This window comes from Alosa pseudoharengus, unplaced genomic scaffold (assembly GCF_046254945.1).
Source record: "Alosa pseudoharengus isolate Yale_2024_CS ecotype anadromous, Long Island Sound unplaced genomic scaffold, YU_APseudo_1.1 YU_APseudo_1.1_scf_11, whole genome shotgun sequence".
Classification (NCBI taxonomy): domain Eukaryota; kingdom Metazoa; phylum Chordata; class Actinopteri; order Clupeiformes; family Clupeidae; genus Alosa; species Alosa pseudoharengus.
In genome coordinates, this window is record NW_027468576.1 from 32,900,185 (window position 1) to 32,926,122 (window position 25,938).

Sequence of the window (25,938 nt, forward strand, 5' to 3'; positions counted from 1 at the left end):
CTGGGGTAAGTTTTTTTTGTCCTGCACCTGCCAGAAGGTGGGATGTGCGCACAATAACTCTTTTTGATATCTACCTCCTACTAATACCCCACACCAACCAAACATGGTTTTGATATCTACCCCCTACTCATACCCCACACCAACCAAACATGGTTTTGATATCTACCCCCTACTCATACCCCACACCAACTAAACATGGACCGGTTTACAGATATACATACATACATCCCTGTGAATAATAATTATAATTTAAAAAAAAAGAATGAAAAATGTCTCTGGTCAAGATGGTCCCTCCTGGGCGGTGTCACCGCATGGCGATCATCCATATCGGCACCATGACCTCAGGGAAGCCCTCCTGCTTCACCACGTCCAGGACCTCCAGGCCGGCCTTCTGGATGATGCTCTTCATGATGTCCAGGTGGCGGATGATGCTGCTGTCCGCCGGGTCCAGCTTGCAGCCCTGGCGCGCCATGTTGTCCTTGATGACGATCACGCCATTGGGCCGCAGGCTGGCTTTGCAGCGCACCAGGAAGTCCATCAGGTCCTTGTCAGTCAGGTGACCTGCAGGGATCAGCGAGGGAACAGGACATAGAGGACAGGACACACAACAGTGCTTAAGAGGTGGTACCGGAATACACACAGTACACTCCTATGAATCTAGTTCTGCAAAAGGTGTGATGTGTGACTGCTATGAATATATACCCTGTCCCCCAAGGCAAAATGTGCTATAGGATTCACAGCTACAAGCTACAAAAGAGGGTTTAAAAGGTGTTTATTGACTGTGGACATGAGTGATTATGGACATCAAGGTCACTGCGTTTGAATGTTGATCATGAAGATCTAAAGCACCACATTTGATATTTGGCCAGCAATGGAAGGGTGTGTGAGTGAGTGCGTACGTGCAAGTCTGTAAGATTATATGTCATCTTGTCAGGAATAAGAAGCCACATGATGAAATCAATCTAAGAGTTTGAGTAATCTCCAGATAGAAGTTCCCTTTTAGCAACGAACACCCAACCACCCCCCCCCCCCACACACACACACAGATATGCATACATACATACATACATACACACACACACACACACACACACACACACACACACACACACACACACACACACACACACATACACACACACACACATACACGCACACACACTATAGGGGGCTGTAATTCTGTACTGCAACAAAAGAGGCTCAAACCTGTAGTCACCAATATAGATCAATTTGCAAGTGTAAACATCCCTGAACTAAATTAAGACTTGTAGATGGGCAGAAAGTGTAATCATATACCCCACACCTTGGCACAAACATATACCACACAACCCCCATACGCACACCCGCTGTCACTCAAAAACATACACACGTGCACACACACCTTCTTTCTCATTTCTCATTTACTTCAAGAGAATACTATCTTCACTCAATACACACAATACACAGAGAGAAACAAACTCAGGTGAACTCACAGGCGACCCATTGTATCCAGACGACGTCGTATCTTCTGAGCGAAAGTCTGAGGTCCTTTAGGTTGTAGCAGTAATACGACTCCACCCTGTCAGCGTAGTCGCCCAGGTACTCCTCGTGCGCGTGCAGCAGGTATTCCTCCATCATGTCCGCCATCTCCATGGTCTCGAAGATGGGGAAGAGAACTCCCTTGGACACGCGGCCGATGCCACAGCCACAGTCCAGGGCACGTTTGGTACCCGCCTTACCGGGACCCTGCAGAGAAACACACACACATAAAAACACACACACACACACACACACACACACAGAGACACATACACACACACACACACACACAAAGGAAAATGTTCAATCATTGTCTGCTTCTGGTTGAAAGCACACACACAGACACATGGAATTGTCATGCACCAATCACCTATCAGACCTTCACCTTACACTGTCACCACCTTAAAGACTTAAACGCTCCCATGATCCCCAACCCACTGGTACATTACAGTATCTGCTCCCTACACGACTTACTCCTCTCATCTCTAGATCTCATCTATCTCATTCATTGTCCTCACTGCATTGGACAAACAGCATTCCTCTGAAGTGCACTATGGCCTAAGGGGATTGGAAGAGTTATTGGTGATGGAGCAAGGACATTCCCCTGCAGAAAAACATCTCATACCACTGCCATATTACAAATCGCTTAAAAAATTGAAAATCCACTCTCATTTAGGTGAAGCATTGCTTGTGGTTTTATGCATACTACTCTCAGAACAGCTGGGCAGCTTGACATACTTTCAAAACATGGTGCCCTTTTCAGGAAATACTTGGACTTACAATATAAAATAATTAAATTTTCTTTTTCCAGTCACCTGTTCCAAATGAATCTGTTCATTGTATGAAAGGTGGCCCTCTGTCTGTTTTTGGTACAGTTTTAAGTTATGTGTGCACAAAGACTCGCTCTCCCACACTTGAAATCCTCCTTCTCTTGTTTACAGTGCATAGCCATTATCTTGTTCTAAATGTGTGAAACAGACTCTTTTACCTAGCTAGTAGTGGTCAGTCTGATTCCACAAAGACATCTGAAATGTCTGTTTGAGTTAAGCGTGTGGTCTTTGCCTTGTTGTCTCAGCTGCCTGTGGAAACTCATTGGTTTCTATGGGGAGCAGGTGGGCAGTGAAGAATGAATGGAACTTACAAGGACGCAGAGGACAGGCCCATGTGGTCATTATTAATGGTGGGGACTGAGGTTAGCATTTACATTTAGCTGACTGACTCTATGGGCCACACATCCACCTACAGTCACACTGCTAGCCTCATGTTTCCTTGTGAAGCTAACCTATGGCTTTGACATTGACTCTGCCATCCTCTGTCATCCGGTAGAGCTGTGAGGGATTACAAGTGATTTCCAAATTATTAGCTGTGTTCATCTGACATTTCCCTGAGATTCCGGCCCCCACCGCCCCCCCCACTTAGCAGCAAATCATTCTATTAGGAAGTCAATCAGAGATGACGTCATTGGACACTATGTGCCGAAGGCTGGCACAGCTGTTCTTCAAACGTACTGTATGTGCTCTTATCTAAAGGGACTTAAAGCACACGTGTGTGGTGCACATTTTATCAGCTCCGTGTTCCTTGGGAATCATCCCTCTTAACTTATTAATTCCCATGAAGGTATTTTTAGCTTGATGCTTCACTAGTCGTTTTACAGGAACACATGCTCAGATTGTGACCTTCTTGACACTTAGTGGTCCATAATGAGCTGCCTGGACGAGTTGTATCTATGTCAGCTGAGAGTTTCTACCTGATGTCAAAATGATGATAGCTACAACCAACTACACCCAGATCCGAGTAGGAATAAACTCGCACAACAAAGGGAAGATAATCAAGAGCTGTGAAGTTTAATGTTTAGGTTTTTTATCCTTTTATCCTATGATTTAATCCTTAGTATGGTGTTATAGTACCAAAGCCTGTGTAAAGGCCTGTCTAAACATTGTCATATTTATGAAGTAAGTATAAGTATATACACTCTTTTGATCCCGTGAGGGAAATTTGGTTTCTGCATTTATCCCAATCCGTGAATTAGTGAAACACACTCAGCACACAGTGAACACACAGTGAGGTGAAGCACACACTAATCCCGGCGCAGTGAGCTGCCTGCTACAACAGCGGCGCTCGGGGAGCAGTGAGGGGTTAGGTGCCTTGCTCAAGGGCTTCAGCCGCTTCCTACTAGTCGGGGTTCGAACCGGCAACCCTCCGGTTACAAGTCTGAAGCGCTAACCAGTAGGTCACGGCTGCCCGAATCTGACTATAAAACTAATGAAGGCTCATAAAGGCCTGTCTAAACATTGTCATATTTATGAAGCAATAAGTGAAGCGCCAAAACAATCAGTGATCTTATATAGAGTCCTGTCCGATTTCAAACCATGTTACTACTAGTTTCTCTAGAATGCTCAAAGCACATCTATTTATGTATGTGTAAATTCCACTGAAATTCAGCTGTCCAGTCTTGTCACATCTCCTGCATGTAAGGGGAAGGAGACAAGCGAAGAAAAGACGTAACTCTATCCATTTGGGACAAATGTGTGCAATATGTCTCCTCTGGAGCAATGAAAGAACTCTGAGAACAGACCGTGCCTCTCTCCTATACCACGTGGGCTCAGAAATGTATCGTATGCACTTACACATACACATGCGCCATGCACATACACCCACAAACACACACAAGCCCTCTCCACACACACAAGCAGACACACACACACACACACACACACAGACAACACACACTATACTCATACAAGCACACACACACACACACAAACATATACACACAACACACACACATACACTTTCTCTCTCTCTCTCACACACACACACAAACACATACACACACTCTCTCTCTCTCTCTCACACACACACACACACACACAAACACACACACGCACACACACACACATATGTGTTTGCATGAGCACACACTTCCAGACATGTTTGCATGCAGACAGGGCACAGTGGGCTGTTAACAGAGCGGGCTTTGCAGTTGGGCTAATCTCCTGAGAGCATTTCCGTCTCCGTCTCTCTCCCGACGTTCCCAAATCCAGAGAGATCAGCAGGCCCGGGATCACTATGCACACACAGGACTATGAATAGCAGCGGTTCCACTGAACACACACACACACACACACACACACACCGGTGTAAATTATCCTGATGGTCAAACACATGTGCATGCACACACACACACACGGACAGACATAGAAACACACATATGGAAGCGTACACACACACACATATGCCAACATGCAGGGCCACATAGTGCGAGTTAAAAACACATGGGCATAAATAAGCGCCCTATACTGTGAGCTTCCACTCTGATGGACAGCAACTCTGCACAGGCACCACATGCTGTAGCGTTCACTGGTCTCTTTATCTCTAGGTGCTGTCTCTGATGTGAGTGAGCCGACACACTGTGTAAACCATCCGCCCTGAGTGGGAGGAATAAATATTCACACACGCTCATGTGCTCACACACATATATGCACATGCACACACACACACATGCACACACACACACACACACATGCACTCACGTAGACACACACACACACACATGCACTCACATAGTCACAAAGTCATGCAAACACACATAAACAGATATGTTGAAATTATTTATTGTACGGCCTGTCTTGGGAGAGACATAGAAGCTTACGCACTGGAACACACAAACACAATAGGGAATGATTTATTTTCTGTCAGAGGGAGCAAAACCTGAGTGTGGAGCCAGGCTCAGATTAATGTCCACATCAGAGCTTTCTCACACAGTACACACAGATAAGAGCTGACACACACACACACACACACACACACACACACACACACACACATGTGCGCACACAGATATTTTTGACAGAAACACACAGAAGTGTTTACATACAAATGAACAAACCCAAAAAACACACATACAGGCATACAAAAACATTCACTGTACAACTGAATGTACTGTATGCAGAAACTCCATCCAGAGATATCCATATGAGGCACAAACACACAGCACAACACAGTGATGTGTCACAACATCATCATCTTCTTGGAGGTGACAGTGATATTAGTCATGCTGCATTCCGGAGAGTAAACTCTTTTTTTCGCGCACACACACACACACACATACACACCAATGTCCTCAGTCGTGACAGCGACATTACTCATGCAGTAATCTTCGGCGCCATCCATCTGCCGACTGCCAGAGTGGCCCTGTTTGTCATAGCCTACCCCGACAAACTTCTTCAGGAACTGCCGCGAGCCCTCCAGGTCCACCTCGGACAGCTCCACGAAATCTCCCATCATGCCCTCCTCCGACGCGGGAACATCCTCATAGAACTTCTGGGCTCTGTAGTAGAACTGCTTCTCTCCTTTGATATACTCACAGGTCACTGCGTACAGCTTCACTGTGTGGGAACGCACACATACACACACACACACACACACACACACACACACACACACACACAGATACACGAGTAAGACTGTGTGGGAAAGTATGCATGGATAGCCTGTGACTTCCCTGTGATTAATATTAAAGTTACACGAACCCAACACGCATCAGGCCAATGGAACATCACACAAATACTATTACTCAAAATGATGACATACTCTATCAGAGATGAAAGAGGTCAACATCGTACACAATCACTGTTATCATAAAACCAACACAAGACATAAACACAGTGATTAGACTCATATTTCTTTTGCCTATCAGAACTCTTACACAAGGTCAACAGGGTGCGCTTGGAATCATCAGAAGTAATAGTTCCTTTTCAATGTGTTGTTTGGAGACAATATGAAGTGTGTCTGGGTACAGAGAGTTATAAGTATAAGTATATATACTCTTTTGATCCCGTGAGGGAAATTTGGTCTCTGCATTTATCCCAATCCGTGAATTAGTGAAACACACTCAGCACACAGTGAACACACAGTGAGGTGAAGCACATACTTATCCCGGCACAGTGAGCTACCTGCTACAGTACAACAGCGGCGCTCGGGGAGCAGTGAGGGTTTAGGTGCCTTGATCAAGGGCACTTCAGCCGTTCCTACTGGTCGGGGTTCGAACCGGCAACCCTCCGGTTATACAGTAAGTCCTAAGCGCTAAACAGTAGGCCACGGCTGCCCCCGTGAAAATAGGGAGCTCTGTTAATGTACAAGTGTAGGCCTGTTGCTTAGTATAAAGGCACACACACATACACACACACACACTTGCACACACAGACACACACACACACACACATAGACACATACACACATAGACACATACACACACACATGCACACACACACACATGCAAACACCAGTGTTTCCCCTAGAATTTTTTCCAGCAGTGGTGCTGTTGATTGTAGGAAGCCCCCCCCCCCCCCCCCCCCCCCAAAAAAAAAGAGAACATTTTGAAAAAATGACTCTTAAATGGTGACTTCTGGTTGATTTTGTGAAATAAATGGACAGATTGAGTTACAAATTATGATATAACCATCAACACAAGCATTTACAAAGCATGATTATTGCAGTATTTGAACAGGATTATTCATGTTTTTCTTTCACCTTTTTCATTTACATTATTAGTATTAGCCACTGTACAACTGTACACTGTAGGCCACTGTACAAACTATTACTATTTAGAATATACAGTGCTGTGCATAAGTTAAGACATTTATATATAATAACATTTATTTATTTACGATACATGATACATTAAAAATAATTACATTTTTTTTTTATTAAGGCATTGAGACAAAAGGCAAAATATGTTTTTTATTCCTCCCTTTAGTCAATTTCAGCATGGGTGTCTTAACTTTTGCACAGCACTGTATAAACTATATAGACTTCACTTTCATGCCATTACACTGTATTGGTGCTGTGCAAGTCGAATTGAGTGCCTGTCACTTTGATGCCGTGAAGGCCCGTGACGCTGGCTTGATTCTCACGGTTTTAAGCTAACTTAGTAGCGTTGTTGTGCATTGTGCATAAGAATATGTGGATGAAATGAATTATGTTTCCCATGTCATTTGGTAAAATAAATGGTCAAAAATTCGAAGAAAATCTATCTTGGATTATAGCAGATAAGTGTCTTGTATCATATCTATAATTTTGGTGAGCTCTCAAGGGATTACAAACTATCTCAGATGTAATTGCTTATCCTACTCAAATTCAATTAAACCCACCAATAGGCTAGCTAGACCTTAGTTTCACAGCCTAGGTATGTTAGCAACACAGGGCTTGAAAGCATTGCCTGTATCACAAACAAAAACGAAACAATGCGTGGAATTTATCTGGGAATGGGCTACTGAAGGTAGGGGCGAGCTATCTCGCTGGCATGTTTAATTTGGTTCCTTGGTTAACATAATGTAGGCTACGTTTTTTTGCACAAAATTGCATCTGCTAATAAACTTAAACATAAACACAAACAAGCGTGATCTCCTGTGGAATCCCTGACTGCGCCTTCAATGTTAGCCTACTATTATTTGATAGTGAACGAACGGCAGCTATTCCTGAAGTTCATTTGCGTCTATTTTTTTTTTTTAATTAGGTAACTTTTTTTGCAGTGGCGCTTGAATTTCAGGAGCGGCGCTGCGCCGCTGATGAATACATTGTAGGGGAAACACTGTGTATGTGTGTGTGTGTGTGCAAGTGTGTGTGTGCAAGTGTGTGTGTGTATGTGTGTGTGTGCCCTTCACTCATGTCTCCACTCTGTCCAGTCAGCTGAATGACACTGGTAACAGGTCACTAATTAGACAGTAAGGGCCCGTCCCATTTCTCCCCCCTTAAAACTTCCACTTGGTTTTGATTGCCCTCAACATTAAAGCCCCTTCGACAAGGGAAGTGGAGGTGAAGATCTTTCCCTATGAATTGGGACACCACTATATGCAAATTAGCGTAGCGAACGTGCTCACCTACGTCACACGCAGCGCCGACGTGTCTACCTGTAGTAGCCTGCTACTATTTTTATTCAGGAACATGCCCGTTCCAGCGGTCATTGTTCTGTGGGCCGTGCTGGTTTATCTATGTCTGGTTAATCAACAAAGATATTCGTGTTCATGTGAACGCCTGAACACACACCTTAAATATTGACGAAACCACCCAGATCAGATATATAACGTTATTTGATGGGCAGACTCTCTCAAAGCACTCAGCAGATATCATGAACATCGTCAGATAGCTTCGTAAAATATTTTCTAACATTAGTGTTCAAAACTCAACAGTCCATCAGATGTGCATCAAACTAACATATTCCAACATATTTCGAAATTGTAATATGCTTATTTGCGAAAATATATGAAAAATTTGGCCGGCTCGCTGAGCTCGCACAGTATCCTGGGTAATTTCATCTTCCACTTCGTTTTAAGCCTGCATCGGTCCTGGCTATATTTTGAGGGTTGATTTTAAGGGGGAAATAGCACTTACCCTTGCTCCCTAAAGTAATGGGACACCCTAGCCCTACACATGCATGCGCAAAAACGAGGGTGAGGGCAAAAATCTAGGGGTAGGGGAGGTATTGGGACGGGCCCTTTGTCTCCCTCTCTCTTGTTCCACCTTCCACTTCTAAAGACCACACTGACAGGTCATTTCACTGTTGCTGTTCCTGTTGGGTGTTGACCAACACACTATGTAGAGCTCCTGGTCACAGTGGACGCTAATTTCCCATGAGCATTCCCATAGGAAGAGCATGAGGCCCTGAAATAATTTCATCTCCTTGACACAGACAAGCATCACCCCTCGCTGGCTGTCAGCAGTTTGATGTTGTGAGGGAGGTGATAGGCCTTTTGCCTGCCAGAGCCAGCCTGTCACCAGATTAACATAACGACCACTGCAACTTCACCACCGAACTCCAAACACAGTCTCCTAGCAACTGGACCTTTTCCAATGAGCTGTGTAGACTTTAACACCAGCGACATGATGCTACTGTATGTTCACAGCCAATGGGGAAAGAGTAAACATGACAATGGCAGCAAACCACACGTGCTCTAAGACAAACACAGTCGGGCATGTCGGAGGAGTTGTCAGTGGATTTGCTGCAGAGACCTTCTAGAAGTTGCGGGTATGCAGGGGTTGGCAGAGAGGCTGTACATCTGATACACAAAGTCACACACACTCACATTCCACAAGGTTGGTCATGTGACTTTGCGGAGAGACGTTCTGAGGAGGGCTAAAAATAACAGCTGGCCTGGGGATAAGATTTGATCAAGGAGATGAGCGTGATATGCTTCACTGATGACCGAAATCTACAGCCAGTTGGCTGGCCATCCTTTCTCTCAAGGCTTACAGTAGCTGTTGTCTTCAGGCTGTGAGACTTAAGAAGCGGATTTGAGATGTTAATTGGTTGGTTGGTTGGTTGGTGGGTTGGTCAATTATTTGCACAACAAACAACATGATATTTCCCTCATGATATTTCCCTCATAAGTCCAATGAGCTGGTTATTTCTTCTTTTAAATGTATCCAGTTGACGGAATGTGTTGTTTTAACAGTACTCCTGATTTTGCTACCTATGGTAAAATTCTTTGCTGTTTTACTTATCTATATTTTGCTAACTGTTTCTAAGATCCTGTATTTAAAAAAATATTTTAGCCAACAAGACTGTCGTCCATTTGGTTTTGTAGAATCTAGGTCAGAAGGGCAAAAATCTAAATTGAGACTGCAAAGAGGTCAACCTTCTCACGTTGTCAAGTCTCCATAGGCCTCTATGCTCTGGTCTTTATTGAGCCAAATGTCCTTGTATGTATGTAACAACATGTATTTTGCTAATTTAAATGCAGATACTAATGTAGGAGAGAGCAGTAGCATTTTAACAGCTGTACAAACGGACACATAATCAAGATATTTGGTTGCCATCTTTATTATATCCACATCTATTTATGAGTCCTGTTTACAAGGTATCTGAGTCCAAAATACTGACTCCTACTAATCATGTTGGATTTTGACAAGCAACATCATCGCTGAAGCAATTTATGTAGCAGGATATTAGCAGTGTCTTGTTCCTCACATATCTCCCTTGATTTCCTCCACAAAAACACCAAAAATACATTGACTTCTTAATCACAATGACAAAAAAGGAAAAAAATCCTGCACATTGTACTTCGCACAGAAAGCATTTTACTGTGTCAGGGGAATAGCCCATTCCCATGAGGGCTAACAAGTGTCCCCTTAGTTCCCTGATTATTGATCATGAAGTATAGATGTGTAGCCAACATGCTCAAACCAAAACGCACAAACTAGTACACTTGAGGACGTGAGGTCTCCTTGCCTGCAGTCATGGTTGACAGATTGGCAAGCCTGCTGATTTATGGCAGGTGCTGTGGAGTATGTTCTATAAGGGCATAGGTTAAATTATCAAAGTCATCTGCCATTTACACATATGCATACTGAGGAACCACGTTGAACTGTCCTGACACGTTTGGTTGTTAAAATATAACGTAACACAATTCTCACAACTAGCTGAGTCAGAAAAATACTCCTGTTCATCGTGCTTAACTTGTTTTGAGTTAAGGTTTTAGAGGAGCCTCATAGTGATCTCCTGAGCTTACCCAAAGGCAGCTGATCCTTCAGGTACTGGTAGCTGGAAAAGAACTCCTTGCGCAGTGTGTTGTGGAAGTGGAAGGACATGCTGGAGCGGCGCGATTCGCTCATCGCCTTGACCCATTCTTCATGGGACTGCTGGGGCGTCCCGCTGAAGTCCAAGACGCTCGGCATGTTTGCGTGTCGCTAGAACCCACCGGTTGCAAAGTACTGGTGCACTGAGGGTGAGGAGGTCTTGGAGCAAGTATGTCTTGCAGCGCCCAGAGCCTTTGCAGGGATACTGCCAGAGCTGTTGCCGAGTGCTTCTGAAGACTCGGCCAGCTGGGCTGTATGTGATCGGCACCAGGGTCCCCTCACTCACTGCTATGGCTTCACGGATCACTTACTCTTCTTAGGGAGCAGGAGAGAGAGGGAGAGAGCAAAGGGGAGTAGGGGCGGGGAGCAGGGCCTATCTGTTTCAAAAAGATGCCTTCTGAATCTGGCTCCACATAGCTGGCACTCTAAGACCTCTTTGCTTTTGACTCATACATGCCAACATGCGACCAACAGATAATACTAGTGCTGGCAAGTTGCTGAAAGGCTGTTAAAGCAATTACTATACTTAGCCACAACCGCTAATGTTTGTGTGTGCACATCCATATTTATGGCTCAAAGGAGTGTCTCTTCAACACCACATACTGGCGCACCCACACTGAGATACACATGTCTTAAGTCAAAGGCCTGGCCACATGTGAGGAGATTAACATTGTCTTCAGGGACACATTATGACAAGGACACTTAACACGATCAGGTGAGTAGCACATTAGCTCAGAAAATAGCAAGACCCAGGCCCCAGCTGTGGCACAACTGGCTGGGACACCTGCACCGTACGCCAGTGACCCCGGTTCGATTCCCGCCCTGTGGTCCTTTCCGGATCCCACCCCGACTTTCTCTTCCACTCACTTCCTGTCAATCTCCACTATCCTGTCACATTAAAGGCATAAAAGCCCAAAAAAATATACTTTAAAAAAAGAAAATAGCAAGACCCCATGACTACCGATGTTGAGTTGCCTGTAGGCAAGCCAAGGAAGCTCTGAAACAGACAAAATGTGTAGCGGGAGCAACTGCACAACCACAATCATTAGCAAGGGTAAGGCCTGGCACGTTTGACTCCAGCTGCAGAGTTAAATGATGGAGTCCCAGCTGTGATGGAGAGTTAAATGATGGATTCCCAGCTGTGAAGATGGAAAGTCAGCTCTGCTCTCATAAGGCACTGAAGGTGCTGCAGAAGGCAAGAGGTGAAAAGAGGACTTTGCAACATGTGCAGCAATATGGATTATTCCTGCTTTTTAAAAGGTGGCAAATTTCCATTGCAAAACAGACATTGCTGTTCCCTGCGGCTCCCCACATGCATGTCCTCCCATAATTATCTATGTCCAAAATTTCAACTTTTCCCACAACCCTCCCATGAATGTGTACGCACTAGTCAGAAAAGTGCTACTTTTCCTGCACTCCTGTGGTAGACAGAATGCAGCTTTAGATATGTGTCTGTTCGTACAAGCCGTGCCATGTTCTTCGGCATACGTTCTGATGAAATTCTTCCTAGAAAAGGCAGGCTATTACTAGGCTATTACCTGACCCTGCCTGCCTGAATATCAGCTCATTCTCTTTCACTGAAATAACAGTCTACTCTCAATGTTTCCCTCAGACAGGATTAGTGTGTGCTTCACGTCACTGTGTGTTCACTGTGTGCTGAGTGTGTTTCACTAATTCACAGATTGGGATAAATGCAGAGACCAAATTTCTCTCACAGGATCAAAAGAGTATATATACTTATAGTTACTTACTGTATATACATTGCTTCCTTAGTGCCTGTGCCAATAAGTGCCATTACGTTTCTTTATTGTTTGCAAAGGTTAGTGGCAAAGTAGGAAGTAACATTAGGCATCCCTGATCTACGCAACTGGTTAGGCTGGACCAATGATTTCAAAGTTAACGCAAAGTGTACGCCCATAACAATCCTACGATTGGAAACATTTCCCAAAGGAGTACGTGTCCCAGACACTGCGCCAGGATTAGTGTGGGCTTCACCTCACTGTGTGTTTACTGTGTGCCGAGTGTGTTTCACTAATTCACGGATTAGGATAAATGCAGAGACCAAATTTCCCTCACGGGATCAAAAGAGTATATATACTTATATACTTATATAGACCCTCTTCACAGAGAGCCTTTTTCCACCTTTTTTCGTTACCGCTCATGAACCAACATTTGAACCGTTCGGAGCATTCCAACCAAACAAAAATCGGTTCAGAACATAAATCAGAACATTTGTTCTATCCTGTTTTTTCGGAGTGGGCGTGACATTCTACCATTCAGAGAGAAGCAGGCTAAAAGCATGAGTTTTCTCTACCCAGGGATGGATTACTGCACGGGCCTACCGGGCCTAGGCCCAGGGGCCCTGAAGCCCAAGCCTTTGCATGGAATCATTGCCTCAATATCAACAAATCAGTATGTAGGCTATGAATCTGATTGAATTTAGTATTGGCCATCCCCAAAATGCACCAGAATACAGGAAATCACATCAAACAAATTAAAACATTTCTGAGGGAGGACCCCCAAACCCACCCTCCCACATAAACAACAATTAGTGGGGGGCCCTTAATACATCTGGGCCCAGGGGCCCGAAAGTTCATAATCCGCCCATGTCTCTACCTATCAACCATTGCCATGAGTAAACAAAACTAGTCAACTAGCATTTCACGACTGGTGTTCTCTGGCATTACACAGCTAATAAAGTTACTACCATTATTATAGGACTGCTGTCATATCGTTATCTCCTGCTTATGCATTATGCAGGCTAGTTTATGACATCTGCTTCTGTACATGTTAGTACACCTGCTCCTGAATGTGCTACAAAGGGTATAAGGAAGGCAAAAAGGCTGGAGTTTGCAACATGTGCAGGACGTTTTTTCAAAGCTGCTGCATGTCATAGTCCATTAGAAGAAGCTCCTAACAAAAAGGATTCACCTGCGAGTAAATCATATCACTGCTAGGAGCATAAGCAGCAGCCCCGCTGTTTTATAAGATCAAAGCAACCTGTGCAGAAATAGCAGCTGAAATCTCATTGAACTTAAACTGAGGAGAGGCTCAGTTGCTACTAAGCTGCTGCACCACATGGAGGGTTTTGCACATCAGAATGGAGAATATAATGATCACATTTTAGATAAGCACCCATGTAGACCAAATTATTTCATATGCTTTAGCTACATTTTTACAAAACAGTCAAGGTCCTCCCCTGAAACTTCTTATGGAGCTCAAGATATGCCAGTCAAAGTCAGTGTACCCAGAGACCTTTGTCACACGAGCAGACACCTAGTGACCGCCTAACCTCTGTTGACCTTGATTTTCTGTTAAAAGAATATCTTATTCAAGAATCAACTAAATTTTACTCTGACCTTTGTCATACAAAAGAGTGAAACAAGTAAAGAGAGTGTGAAAGGCAGAGATGAATGATCTTGAGATGTGTGTCTCGTGTCTCGAAGTTTTTTTTAGATTGACACATGCCTTAGGACTTAAGATCATTACATAGGCGCCAGGGTTGTGTTGAAAATAATAAAACGTCGAAAGCCGAGTGTGCCACACTCATGTTGGGGCCTATGTGAGGAGCGCTTTAGGCTACAACAGAGAGTGTTTGCCAGTCTGGAGTGTTCCTATGCCTTCATATCCTATATCTTGGATGGTAGAATTTTGAAGATCCTCATGTCACCCAAAATTGGAGATTTGATTGGAAACACCTTGTAAAAGATAGTAAACTATGTGCATTGTGAAAAAGCTGCTATCTGCAGTAGATTAGCACTTGATGCATATTTTGAACACTTAACACAGGTATTTTTACTAATTAGCTCATCTATCTGGCTGAAGAGCTGTGCTATTTAGAATCAGCTGGTTTAGAGAGACTGGCTGAAACTATGTTGTAGGATAGTTGAGAAGGGCAGCACCGTTGCTTCATTGAACGTGGCTTCAGACTTGTCAGCTGACCTGCCCACAGCATTTGAGAGTAGAGAATGCTGGATATTTTTTCAAGATTTTGAGACCTAATTTAATATACTTAATATACTATGTGTTTTTATTCATCCAGATTTTCATTAATGCCACCTTTGTCTGTGGTGTTTCAAATTAAAGACATTTATTTTAATTTTTACAGGGACTTTAAAGGTAGAGTCCATGATCCTGTCAGTGAACTTTGAGCTCAACAGCCAGTCAAATTACACCCATTCCTTCTCTTGTAGCAATGTAGAATTTTTAGGTCTGTGCCTATTTTTGTTTCCCTTGTAGAACCAGGACATCAGAAAGTTTCTTCAAGCACGCACACACTGTATGGACAGCTACGGGGCTGTAGCTGAATTAACTTTCCTTCCTTGAATTTCTCAAAGGTGTACTGGATTGAACTCAAGTACTACACCTTTGACTTCATGACTATAATATCATTTCCATCTCTTAAAAAAGTTGATCATACAACACTGAAGGGAAAAAGCTTTGTCTTATCCAAATGCATCTTGAAACATCAATAAACATGGGTGTTAGTAAGGCCTTTAACGCAGGTTCAAAGAACTTCTGATGGGATTCATTCAATACATCCTTACAAACATATTTTGGAAAACACTACACTGCTTTTACACCTTAAAATACACAGAAACACCAATGAACACACACACAAACGGCACTGCAGGTCACCAAAAATAGGGTGGGGGTGCGTCCCACTCCTGTCCTGTCCATGACATTATTTAACGAGACCGTGAGGTGTAAAGTGTGTCCTACATTACACACTCAGTCTGACAAAAATGCAGCACACAGACACTGCATAGAAACACAGAGGCACCAAGAGGCAGTAGAGACTTGCCATTGTTGGTGTCTAAACACCCAAAATATGATTTAAGTGAATCAATGGGTGACATTATGAATATGTTTGGTATTTTTCAAGGAAAGAGTACATTTTAGATGTACTGAAATTGTATGAGATTTGCACATAGGCTCAGGGATAATGAATGACAATATAACAGATTAAAGGGAACTCAGTGTCTCCAAATTAGGCCTCTTAATACACATTATACTGGGTGTCATGAAGTCAAGAAGACGAAGAGCACAAGGAAGAGGAAGAGGAGCTTGACCAGCACAAGCCTAAGATCATGCTATACACTGCACACACTACAAAACCTAGTTTAAATCTCCCATTACCCCTTCAATTCAAAACCAGTTTCTGCAGTTTTTCTACCCCTCATGCACAGGTTAGGTGAAGAGGGCTGGGACCGGTCTCGTGGGATCTTCAGTGCTTACCAATACGAGTCTGCTCCAGCAGGTGCAGGTAGCTGGCGAAGAACTCCTTGCGCAGCGTAGTGTGCAAGTGAAAGGACATACTGTGGCGGCACATCTCGTGATCAGTGCCGGCCCAGCTGTTGCGGAAGGCCTGGTGAGTTCCGCTGTACTCCATAATGCTTGCTCCGTCCGACATGTTTGCTCGCTGCTCGCTCAGTCACTGACCGTCGATCAAGTGTGAGTGTGTGTGTGTATGTGTAGGGAGGACCATGTGACACCCTAAGTGTCGCTGCAGCAATACTGGTGTTAAGCTTTTGCCTGTGAGGCTGTAAGTGATCAGCACGGAGTTCCTCCTGTAGGGAAACAGCTGAAAACCACGATGGCTTTACAGATCACCTGCTTGTCTTCCAGAAGGAGACTGGGCGAAGAGAGAGAGAGAGAGAGGTGGGAGGGGAAAGGGGGCAGTAGCAGGGCCTATCTGTTTCAGCCCTTGAATCTGTCCGACAAGACCCAGCAAATTGACCTCTTGGTTTTCGATCCGCACCAGCAGGCCATACGTTCCAGTCAAGCCCCTGACAGCCTATTAATATGGCTACTATTCTTAGCCACGCTGGCTCATGTTTGTATACATAACCCCTCTGCCTCTGTCTGCAACTGTGATTCAAAGGCACTTCTAAATTACACATTGTGCCACCAACTACAAGTTAAGGTTTAGGTCACACACGTAGCCAGGCTTGAGGGGGGCAACTTAGTTATTTTCAGCCACAAGAATGTGTCTCAAAGGCGCCTCATAGCTGTTTCCTCATGGCCCAGGAGGGCTGCCTGGATGAAATGACATCAGAGTTGGACACGACTTGTACACTATGTGATACAGTGTTCTGGACAATACGTCATACCATACTCTTATAGTGCCTCTTATTTTAAGCCTTATCATCATATTGAAATACACCCTGCCAGGGGTGTATATCATGAGGATTTGGTTTTATATTGTATATGTGTATATTGTATATCGTAGATGAAACAAAATTTCATTGGATCATGTCTTGTCTGAATGAGCTGATATAGTGTAGGTCCAGTGTTATTGGGAAGACAGAAAGATCTGATTCAGATTCAGAGAGATTTATCTGGTGATGTAAGCTGCTGCCACAAGCGGACAAGTGCTGATTTGTATTACTTACCCACCGCAGTTCCCTGGCCTGTCTTATTCACTATGCTGAATCAGGACCCAGACCACCCAGCTGGTTGGATAACTGGGTCAAAACAACCTGAAAGACGAAATAATAGGCTATAAGAAGTTACTGGTGGAGGAAGTGTAGCCTCAATTTATAATTTGTAATCAGTCATTTCATTTTGTTAAGAGATGCATTCATTATCTTTCCTGAACCAACCTAACCCGGGTGAACCCAGTTGAACATTATATCAAATTTACAAACAGGTTTGTCTGGGTTCTCCTAAATTAGAACCAAACAGATTAGCACCAGAATGCAGAATATGATAGCCTAGCTATGTAGTCCAGTCATTTTAAGCCAAAATAGGGGTCAAGGTTGAACAAATTGTAACACAAGCAAACTTAACTGATTTTGAATCCTCAATATGTCCTGAGTAAGGAAAAAAAAGCCCCGAAGAATCCCGATAGGGGAAAGTTTCGAAAAAGACCTAAATATACCCTATTCATGCGCCTATTCAGTATTTTTCTCACGTGAATAGGGGAAAAAAAAGTAACCTTCACATATCACCATGAAAATTACTGAGTTGATTACTTACATCAAGACAAACAAAAAATGTATTATAAGTTTTTTGAAATTGTTTGTTAACATGGGCAAACAGGGCATAATGTAATTACGTATAGTTAATTTGTATAAATACCACAACGGAGCTAATAGTCCAGGCAAAGGTCTAACCCAAAACTAATTGCAACAGAATTTATTTTCACATTTTCAATTGGTGATCTTTACACCATAGTAAAAGACCATGACAATCCAGTTGGTGGAAATATGTTAAAAGGAGGGTTGTTTTATGCATTGTTCTTCAGCAAATACTGACAAAACTGTATAGAATGTTGTAGAATACACATTCTAAAGAATATCTGACCCCATCCAACATTACATGAAATTTTAGAATCTTGCATTGTTGAGGAACATTCTTTTATTTTCAAAGAGTGAATTTTTTTGGCTTATTTCAGACTGGTTTGTTGCAGAATTGGTGTCTATTTTTACATTGTGGCCCTTTGAATCAATGGAAATGGTTGTTGAATCTTTAAATAGAGCCAAGTGTGTTTTTGCATGTAAGTGTTTCACAATGTGTAATCTGTACAAACACATAGTTAAGCATTATTCAGCCTAGGAAAGTAGTTTTGGTGTTTACGTAATCTGATTTAGAGGTCACTGTAACAAACAGTATATCACACTAAAGTATCAGTCCATCATTTTGCAAGTAATTGACCTCTTGCCCAGGGGTTGACTGATATACTGTCTGTCCAATCAGAGGGGCCTGTATGATGCCCCTTTACTTTGCACAATTTTTGTCTAAAACAATAATCGGACAGCATAGTATGTTTATGTTAGTGAATGCAGGAAAATTGTGAAGGCAAAGTTGAAGATGGACATGATCATGTCCTAATTCGACAGAAGGGTGCAGATGGGATAACTGCAGTTAGCCTCCAAGTGACTCTATTGTTGTGACATCTGGCAAAAATGCTATACTAATAAATATAGTTTAAGATTAATAATTAACAATGCATGCCTATTCATGGGTCATGGTTTTACCAAAGTCATAGAACAGTCAAAACTATACATATTCTAAAAGTATATGCACTGTACATGAAATATAGCATCATTCAACTTATCTCCCATCTTCCTCTATACCATGCATAACACATACTCCTCTATTCTGTATAGGCGAATCAAGTGAACAGCTGATACATTTTGGCCTGCACTATTAAGGGAAACAAATTAAACACCCTAAACTATATATTTTCTGAAAACATATACCCTCCGGAGGAGATATAACACCATTTAAGACATTTCCCATCTTCCTCTATGCCATGCACAATACATTGCCCTCTATTCTGTAAAGGCGAATCTAGTGTAAAGTGGATACATTTTGGCCTATACTGTCCAGGAAAAAACAAATTAAACACCATAAACCATATATTTTCTATAAGCATATACCCTCTAGAGGAGATATAACAACATTTAAGACATTTCCCATCTTCCTCTATGCCATGCACAATACATTGCCCTCTATTCTGTAAAGGCGAATCTAGTGTAAAGTGGATACATTTTGGCCTATACTGTCCAGGGAAAACAAATTAAACACCATAAACTATATATTTTCTATAAGAATATACCCTCTAGATGAGATATAATACCAGTTAAGACATGTATTATCTTCCTCCATGCCTTGGACAATTTGTTTGTCAAATGTTGCAATTAGTTTTGGGTCACTATACATTAGCTATACATAATTACATTATGCCCTGTTTGCCCATGTTAACAAACAATTTCAAAAAACGTATAATACATTTTTTGTTTGTCTTGATGTAAGTAATCAACTCAGTAATTTTCATGGTGATATGTGAAGGTTAATTTTTTTCCCTATTTGCGTGAGAAAAATTCTGTATAGGCACATGAATAGGGTATATTTAGGTCTTTTTCTAAACTTTCCCCTATTGGGATTCTTCGGGGCTTTTTTTCCCCTTACTCAGAACATATTGAGGATACAAAATCAGTTAAGTTTGCTTGTGTTGCAATTTGTTCAACCCTTTCTCCTAAAATGACTGGACTAATGACAGATCCCATACAGTTTGCCCTGACCATCAGGGTCGCATTCAGGGTCATTAACATCTCACTGACTAAGGCGAATGGAGAGCTTACGAGTCCACTCAATACATTAAATCTTAGTTTTGAATGTGAATATTTTAAGTCATAATGGTAGAAGTTGTAGTCAAACCCACCCCATACCCTCTGTCACAGCCTAAAGCCACCAAACCTCTTACCCCATCCAAATGTCACACTCAAGTGGGACGTCAACGTCCATCAATATGGACTGTGTGTATGTCTGTGAAATAGTGAAAAGCATTTGGATGATTTCCCCCTTTTCAGAACAAGTTCTGTTTTGATTGAGTGTATTTTCTCTCATTTTCTCCAGATGGCGATGCGAGAGGGATTTTACTGTGCAGATGCATGCTGGGAAGTCTGGTCCCAGCCCTTGGCAACAGAAACATCAACATCCAGCTGTCTGAATTAAAATATGATAGCTTCGTGGAATTAGCATCTCTGGATTAGTGTAAAGGAATCTTAATAACCCGTTGGAAACTTTTGTTTTTAATGTAAAAAGCAGAATGCAAGCGGACGACGCGAGATATTTGAAAAGGTAACGTAGTCTGCCTGTACAGTCAGTTAGCATAGTGCTAACGTTGATGGATGTAATGCCATTGCAAGCAATGCAATGTCCATTGCTACGTGAGCTAACGTCAGCTTAGCCTCCTATTCAGACACAGAATGTGGGTCAGTGTGCCTAGTGGCAGAAGTCAAATTCAATAAAACGATATATGAAAGTAAGACAAATGTTTAATGCTAGATATCCCAAAATGGTCCGAAATGACATCAAAGTCTTGAAATAAGTCTCGTTTGAATGTATTCGGACAACGTTAGCCACAGCTAACTGGCATACTAACGTTATCTAGGCTACAGTTAACGTTACGTTAACGTTACAGGAGCTTACAGTACACACACACCCATATCTGTCCATATCACTTAGCTGTCCGTCATCTTGTGTTGGCGGCTGTTTCTTTAGTCTATCTCAATTTTTACATTGTTTTACACAGTCGCATACAATGGCATTGTCAATGACCCGCAAATTATCTAACGTTAACAGAAAAGTGAAGGGCGGTAGCTTGGATGTCCACCCTACAGAGAAAGCCCTCGTCGTCCAATATGAGGTGGAAGCCACAATTTTGGGAGAGATGGGGGACCCAGTGCTTGGGGATCGCAAGGAGTGTCAAAAAATGTAAGACAAAATACGCAGTGTAGGCTGACAGCTTCAGTCTTCATTGTTTATGAGATGACAATGTTTAGCAATGTATTTCTTTTCCTATAACGCCATCATAGCTCTAATACTGTAACTGTATTGAGCCAGCTGAATATGTTGTATTGTGTTATGATCTATTTTGTATTGCGTTATGATTTTGGAGTTTTAAGAGTGGATTTACGTCATTGTGTGATAAATGTACACTTTTGTTTTATTTCTTAATTTGTTTTAATACCTCATCACACTATCAAAGTTAGCCTACACAGTAAAATGTGTGGTATGCTCTTAATTTGTCTGAGTTGTGTTGCCATCTGTACACTGGTTGCTGTTTGCGTGCTCCTCCTCCTCCTTTGTGTAACATGGCGTTTTGGCCCATGCAGTATCCGCCTCAAAAGCCTGAATGCCAACACGGACACGGCCTCTCTGGCCAGGAAAGTGGTGGAGGAGTGCAGACTCATCCACCCATCCAGGGTTAATGAGGTGGAGCACCTGCTGAAGTACCTCCAGACCCGCAAGAAGACCGGAAGTCTTGGTGGGTGTAGTCCACAAACTGAATTATCAAGGGCTCTAATGAGCAAGATTTAGTTATAAGCATGCCATTTATTTATTTGTTCAGTGAGACAAACCATGCATTATATGACTTTAGAAAGCACATAGCGCCTTGATTTATGATGTGAAGACACAGTAAAATACAAACAAATGGATAGGATAGTGGATGATGCAATTTGGCAGACCCCACTTAGTAACTGTACAAAATATGAATGTGTCTACTTATTCATACATTAAAGTGAAAATCAATGTGAATGATGAAGGGTCCATGTGACGTGTAACACTATATTTAGGTCATTCAAAGTGGAAGTGATATTCATAGTTTTCACAGTTACAATGAAGAGAAAGAAAATGACGCTGATTGTTAGCACTGTTTCTGGCAGTGACGTTTTCCTGTCTTTGTTTACCTCCAGACAAGCGGGAAAAAACACCCATCAAGCCAAGGGACCTGGCCCCTTTCGAAGGCATGGAGGTAACCACACAATATAACCATTGTCTTTTATCAATTGGTCCTTATAAACAATTTGCTGAATGTTAGATTACTGCTGGTCTCTGTCGTTTTTTCTGTTAATCTCTCTCTCTCTCTCCCTCTCTCCCTCTCTCCCTCTCTCTTTCCCTCTCTCTCTCCCTCTCTCTCTCTCCCTCCCTCTCTCTCTCTATCCCTCTCTCTCCCTCTCTCTCTATCCCTCCCCCTCTCTCCCTCTCTCTCCCTCTCTCTCTCTCTCTCTCTCTCCCTCTCTCTCTCTCTACCCCCCTCTCACCCTTTCTCTCTCTCTACCCCCCCCTCTCTCCCTCTCTCTCCCTCTCTCTCCCTCTCTCTCTATCCCTCTCTCTCCCTCTCTCTCTATCCCTCTCCCTCCCTCTCTCTCTCTCCCCCTCTCTCTCTCTCTGTGTTAGCTGGATGAGGAGGCCAACATTAACAGCATAGATGACTATGTGGAGCTGCTGTATGAAGACATTCCAGAGAAGATCCGCGGGGCCACTCTCATCCTGCACCTTGCCCGTAACCCTGACAACCTAGAGGAGCTTCTGCAGAACGGTGAGTCATGTACAGTATGAGTCTGTGTGTGTGTGTGTGTGTGTGTGTGTGTGTGTGTGTGTGTGTGTGTGTGTGTGTGTGTGTGTGTGTGTGTGTGTGTGTGGCGCACATGTGCGTGCTGACTGTGGTCTTGCATTGCATGTTTGCTGGTGTGTGTCTGGCTATGTTTGTGTTTTATAGCAAATGAAAAAATATATATATGATTTATTATTTTTTATTATGTTATATAATATTATATATTATATAAACATAATAAAAAATATTAGTCATTCTTTGATTAATTTCAAATTCAATTAATATTGTTTTTCTTTGTTATGTACAACATCATGTTGTTGTGACATACATTGCTAGTCATACGTTTTGACATCGCACTGGTTGGCATGAGACATTACCAGTTGTGGATCAGAGAAGGCATATGTTGCACATAAAGTGCCCACTGAAATAATAATGAATCTGACAGATTTTTGGTTAGTAAGTATGGATAATGGTTACGTCATGAACACAAACTTTATTCATATATGGTATTTAAAGAAATAAATTGCTGGTCGCATCACTGATATGTCCCATTGCTAGCTTTGTCCTAATTGAGTCCCTTCATGTGCGTCTGGCCCATTTATGTGATGGCAAGTCTTGCCAAACCCCTCTACTCCCCCTGTTGCTGCACCTCGGAGACAATATTATTACTGACAGCTCTACAGAGTAAACCGTTGAGCCAGGGTTTTGATTGCCAGGGTCCCTGCTAATGAGGAAGCCGTCATAAAAACTGACACACACTGCGCCTCATCCCGCGCAGTTAGAGGGAGTCTTAAGCGATGACCTCATCTGACAGAACATGGTTTCCTGATGGACACTTTGGCCCGGGCCTCGGATTCCATTATCTCTGCTGTGTCCACTTATTATGACATCAGCTCTGTGGAGCACCAACTGTGGAGTGGAGTGTTAGGCACGGGCTCGCACATGCCGTTGGGCCTGCAGCTGGGAGCCTCTTAAAAGGCTTGTGATTGGCTCCTCTCTGTGCTCGTCTGTGTGTTGCCGTCATGCCATCATTGTCGGGCCTTCATAAGAGGCCACTTAAATTTGCTCTCTCAAATCCTCAGTGTGTGATGTCATCGCAGGTCTGTCCAAGACCATTCCCCTTACTCTGATGGGGAGTTGAAGGACTGGTTGTCATACTGGTGGATTGAGTGTGTGTGTGTGTGTGTGTGTGTGTGTGTGTGTGTGTGTGTGTGTGTGTGTGTGTGTGTGTGTGTGTGTGTGTGTGTGTGTGTGTGTGTGTGTGTGTGTGTGTGTGTGTGTGTGTGTGTGTGTGTGTGTGTGTGTGTGTGTGTGTGTGCGCGCGTGCGCCTTCGTCACAGAACTAGAGTGTACACACACATACACCCCTGCACATGCACATCTGTCAAGGTGCATTACTGCTGGAGCTGAGCTGTCAGACGCCATCAGTCAGGGCTTCACTTCACCCAGCATGGGCATCAAACGTCCACGTGAACCGTGCGATCCCTGTGCCCCTTGTCCATTGGGGGGACCTGTTTGCCTGTTTGGGTCTAACGCACGCTTCCTGTCTGGGAGGAAGTGGCTGTTTTCTCAAGCCATGCGTGCCCTGAACCCCCCTCTCACCTCCAACCCCTATCCCCCCCAGCGCACCCTTCTCCTCTCACCTCCTCACATGTCTCCGTTCCTCCGCTCCCCCACCCCCTCTCCGTAATATAAGCCAGATTCTGTCGTTCAGTAGCAGCATCCATTGTCTGACCTCTCTCTGTGCTTGAACACACCCGCCTGACCTCTATCGCCATGGAAACCGGAATCCTTTCTCCTCACTGCCTGTGTGACCCTATTGCCTTACCTTTCTTCAGATTATCAGAGACCCCACTGTTTCATCATCTAGTTTCTGCCATGGAGTTGCATATGGAGCTAACAGTGGTTGAATAAATTCAGATCACACCCATGATGAAATCTGATTCATCAAATGGCAGTCTTTTTAACTGTAGCAACTGTAAGCAGGTTGATATGCATATCAGGTGAGGGTATCAGCCGCATTGCACCATGGGAGCAGTAATGCGGGTGTGTGTCTGAGGATTGCTCCTCACCCCAAGGAGAGGTGATTGTTTTCTGGCCTTCTGCTTTTTCTGTACAGCTGTAATTTGGTTGTTTTTGACCCTATCTTTTGTTTCTCTCCTCTCCGTGTGTGTCCGTCCGTCTGTGTGTGTGTGTGTGTGTGTGTGTGTGTCTGTCTGTCTGTCTGTCTGTCTGTCTGTCTGTCTGTCTGTCTGTGTGTGTGTGTAACAGAGACGGCCTTGGGAGCTCTCGCTAGAGTGCTCAGGGAGGACTGGAAGCAAAGCGTTGACCTGGCAACCACCATCATCTATGTTTTCTTCTGTTTTTCTAGGTATTGTTATCTTTTCTACACCCCCCCCATGTACACCCCCCCCCCCCCCCCCCCCATGTTACTCCACTGCTCTGTTTGTCTTGCTCTAACTAGGAGTGGAGCTCCCCATGTGAAAGGATTTGGCAGCCATAAAGGCTTATATTTTGACATGGCTGATAGGTGAAGCTTTTATTTTGACATTGCGCTATGAGGCCTGAGTGCAGCCTGACTCTCCTCGGCCAGACTAGTGATGGACACCCAATCAGAGGTTATTTACGTCAGCGGCACATTTACTGGAGATGACAAATGCTCAAGAAAGACTCAAGTGCTTTGATTAGCCAGATTGTTAAGGCTCCCTCTTTGCTGTTGCTGTGGGTCTAGTCAGATGATTTAAACTTCATTTGAACTGCATACATGTTGCTTTGCATCGTTCTGCATTCTCATGTCCACAGACACACACACACACACACACACACACACACACACACACACACACACACACACACAGATTCCCGGATTGGGATAAATGCAGAGACCAAATTTCCCTCACGGGATCAAAAGAGTATATATACTTATACACACACACACAAGCAAACACTGCTTTTAGAGACCAGAGATGGCATCTTAACCTCAAAGAGCCTTT

General features: G+C 43.4%; 2 protein-coding genes across 2 annotated transcripts in view; one reads left to right on the top strand and one right to left on the bottom strand.

Annotated features, from left to right (window-relative positions):
• Window positions 1-304: 304 nt before the first annotated feature.
• On the bottom strand, window positions 305-16,901 carry ntmt2 (N-terminal Xaa-Pro-Lys N-methyltransferase). The gene is made up of 4 exons (XM_076277673.1): window positions 16,333-16,901; window positions 5,731-5,906; window positions 1,473-1,725; window positions 305-561 (listed from the first exon to the last, which is right to left on the bottom strand). Exons 1-4 carry the CDS (start codon window positions 16,505-16,507, stop codon window positions 305-307), a joined length of 861 nt encoding a protein of 286 aa, XP_076133788.1. The 5' UTR covers window positions 16,508-16,901.
• Window positions 16,902-20,513: 3,612 nt separating this feature from the next.
• Window positions 20,514-25,938, top strand: part of kifap3a (kinesin-associated protein 3a) — a 25,781-nt gene continuing 20,356 nt past the window's right edge. Inside the window, exons 1-6 of the mRNA XM_076278918.1 lie at window positions 20,514-20,685; window positions 21,190-21,321; window positions 21,723-21,874; window positions 22,305-22,363; window positions 22,789-22,930; window positions 25,217-25,316. Of these exons, the coding sequence (XP_076135033.1) occupies window positions 20,654-20,685; window positions 21,190-21,321; window positions 21,723-21,874; window positions 22,305-22,363; window positions 22,789-22,930; window positions 25,217-25,316 (617 nt within the window). The 5' untranslated portion in view covers window positions 20,514-20,653. The remainder of the gene's footprint in view (window positions 20,686-21,189; window positions 21,322-21,722; window positions 21,875-22,304; window positions 22,364-22,788; window positions 22,931-25,216; window positions 25,317-25,938) is intronic.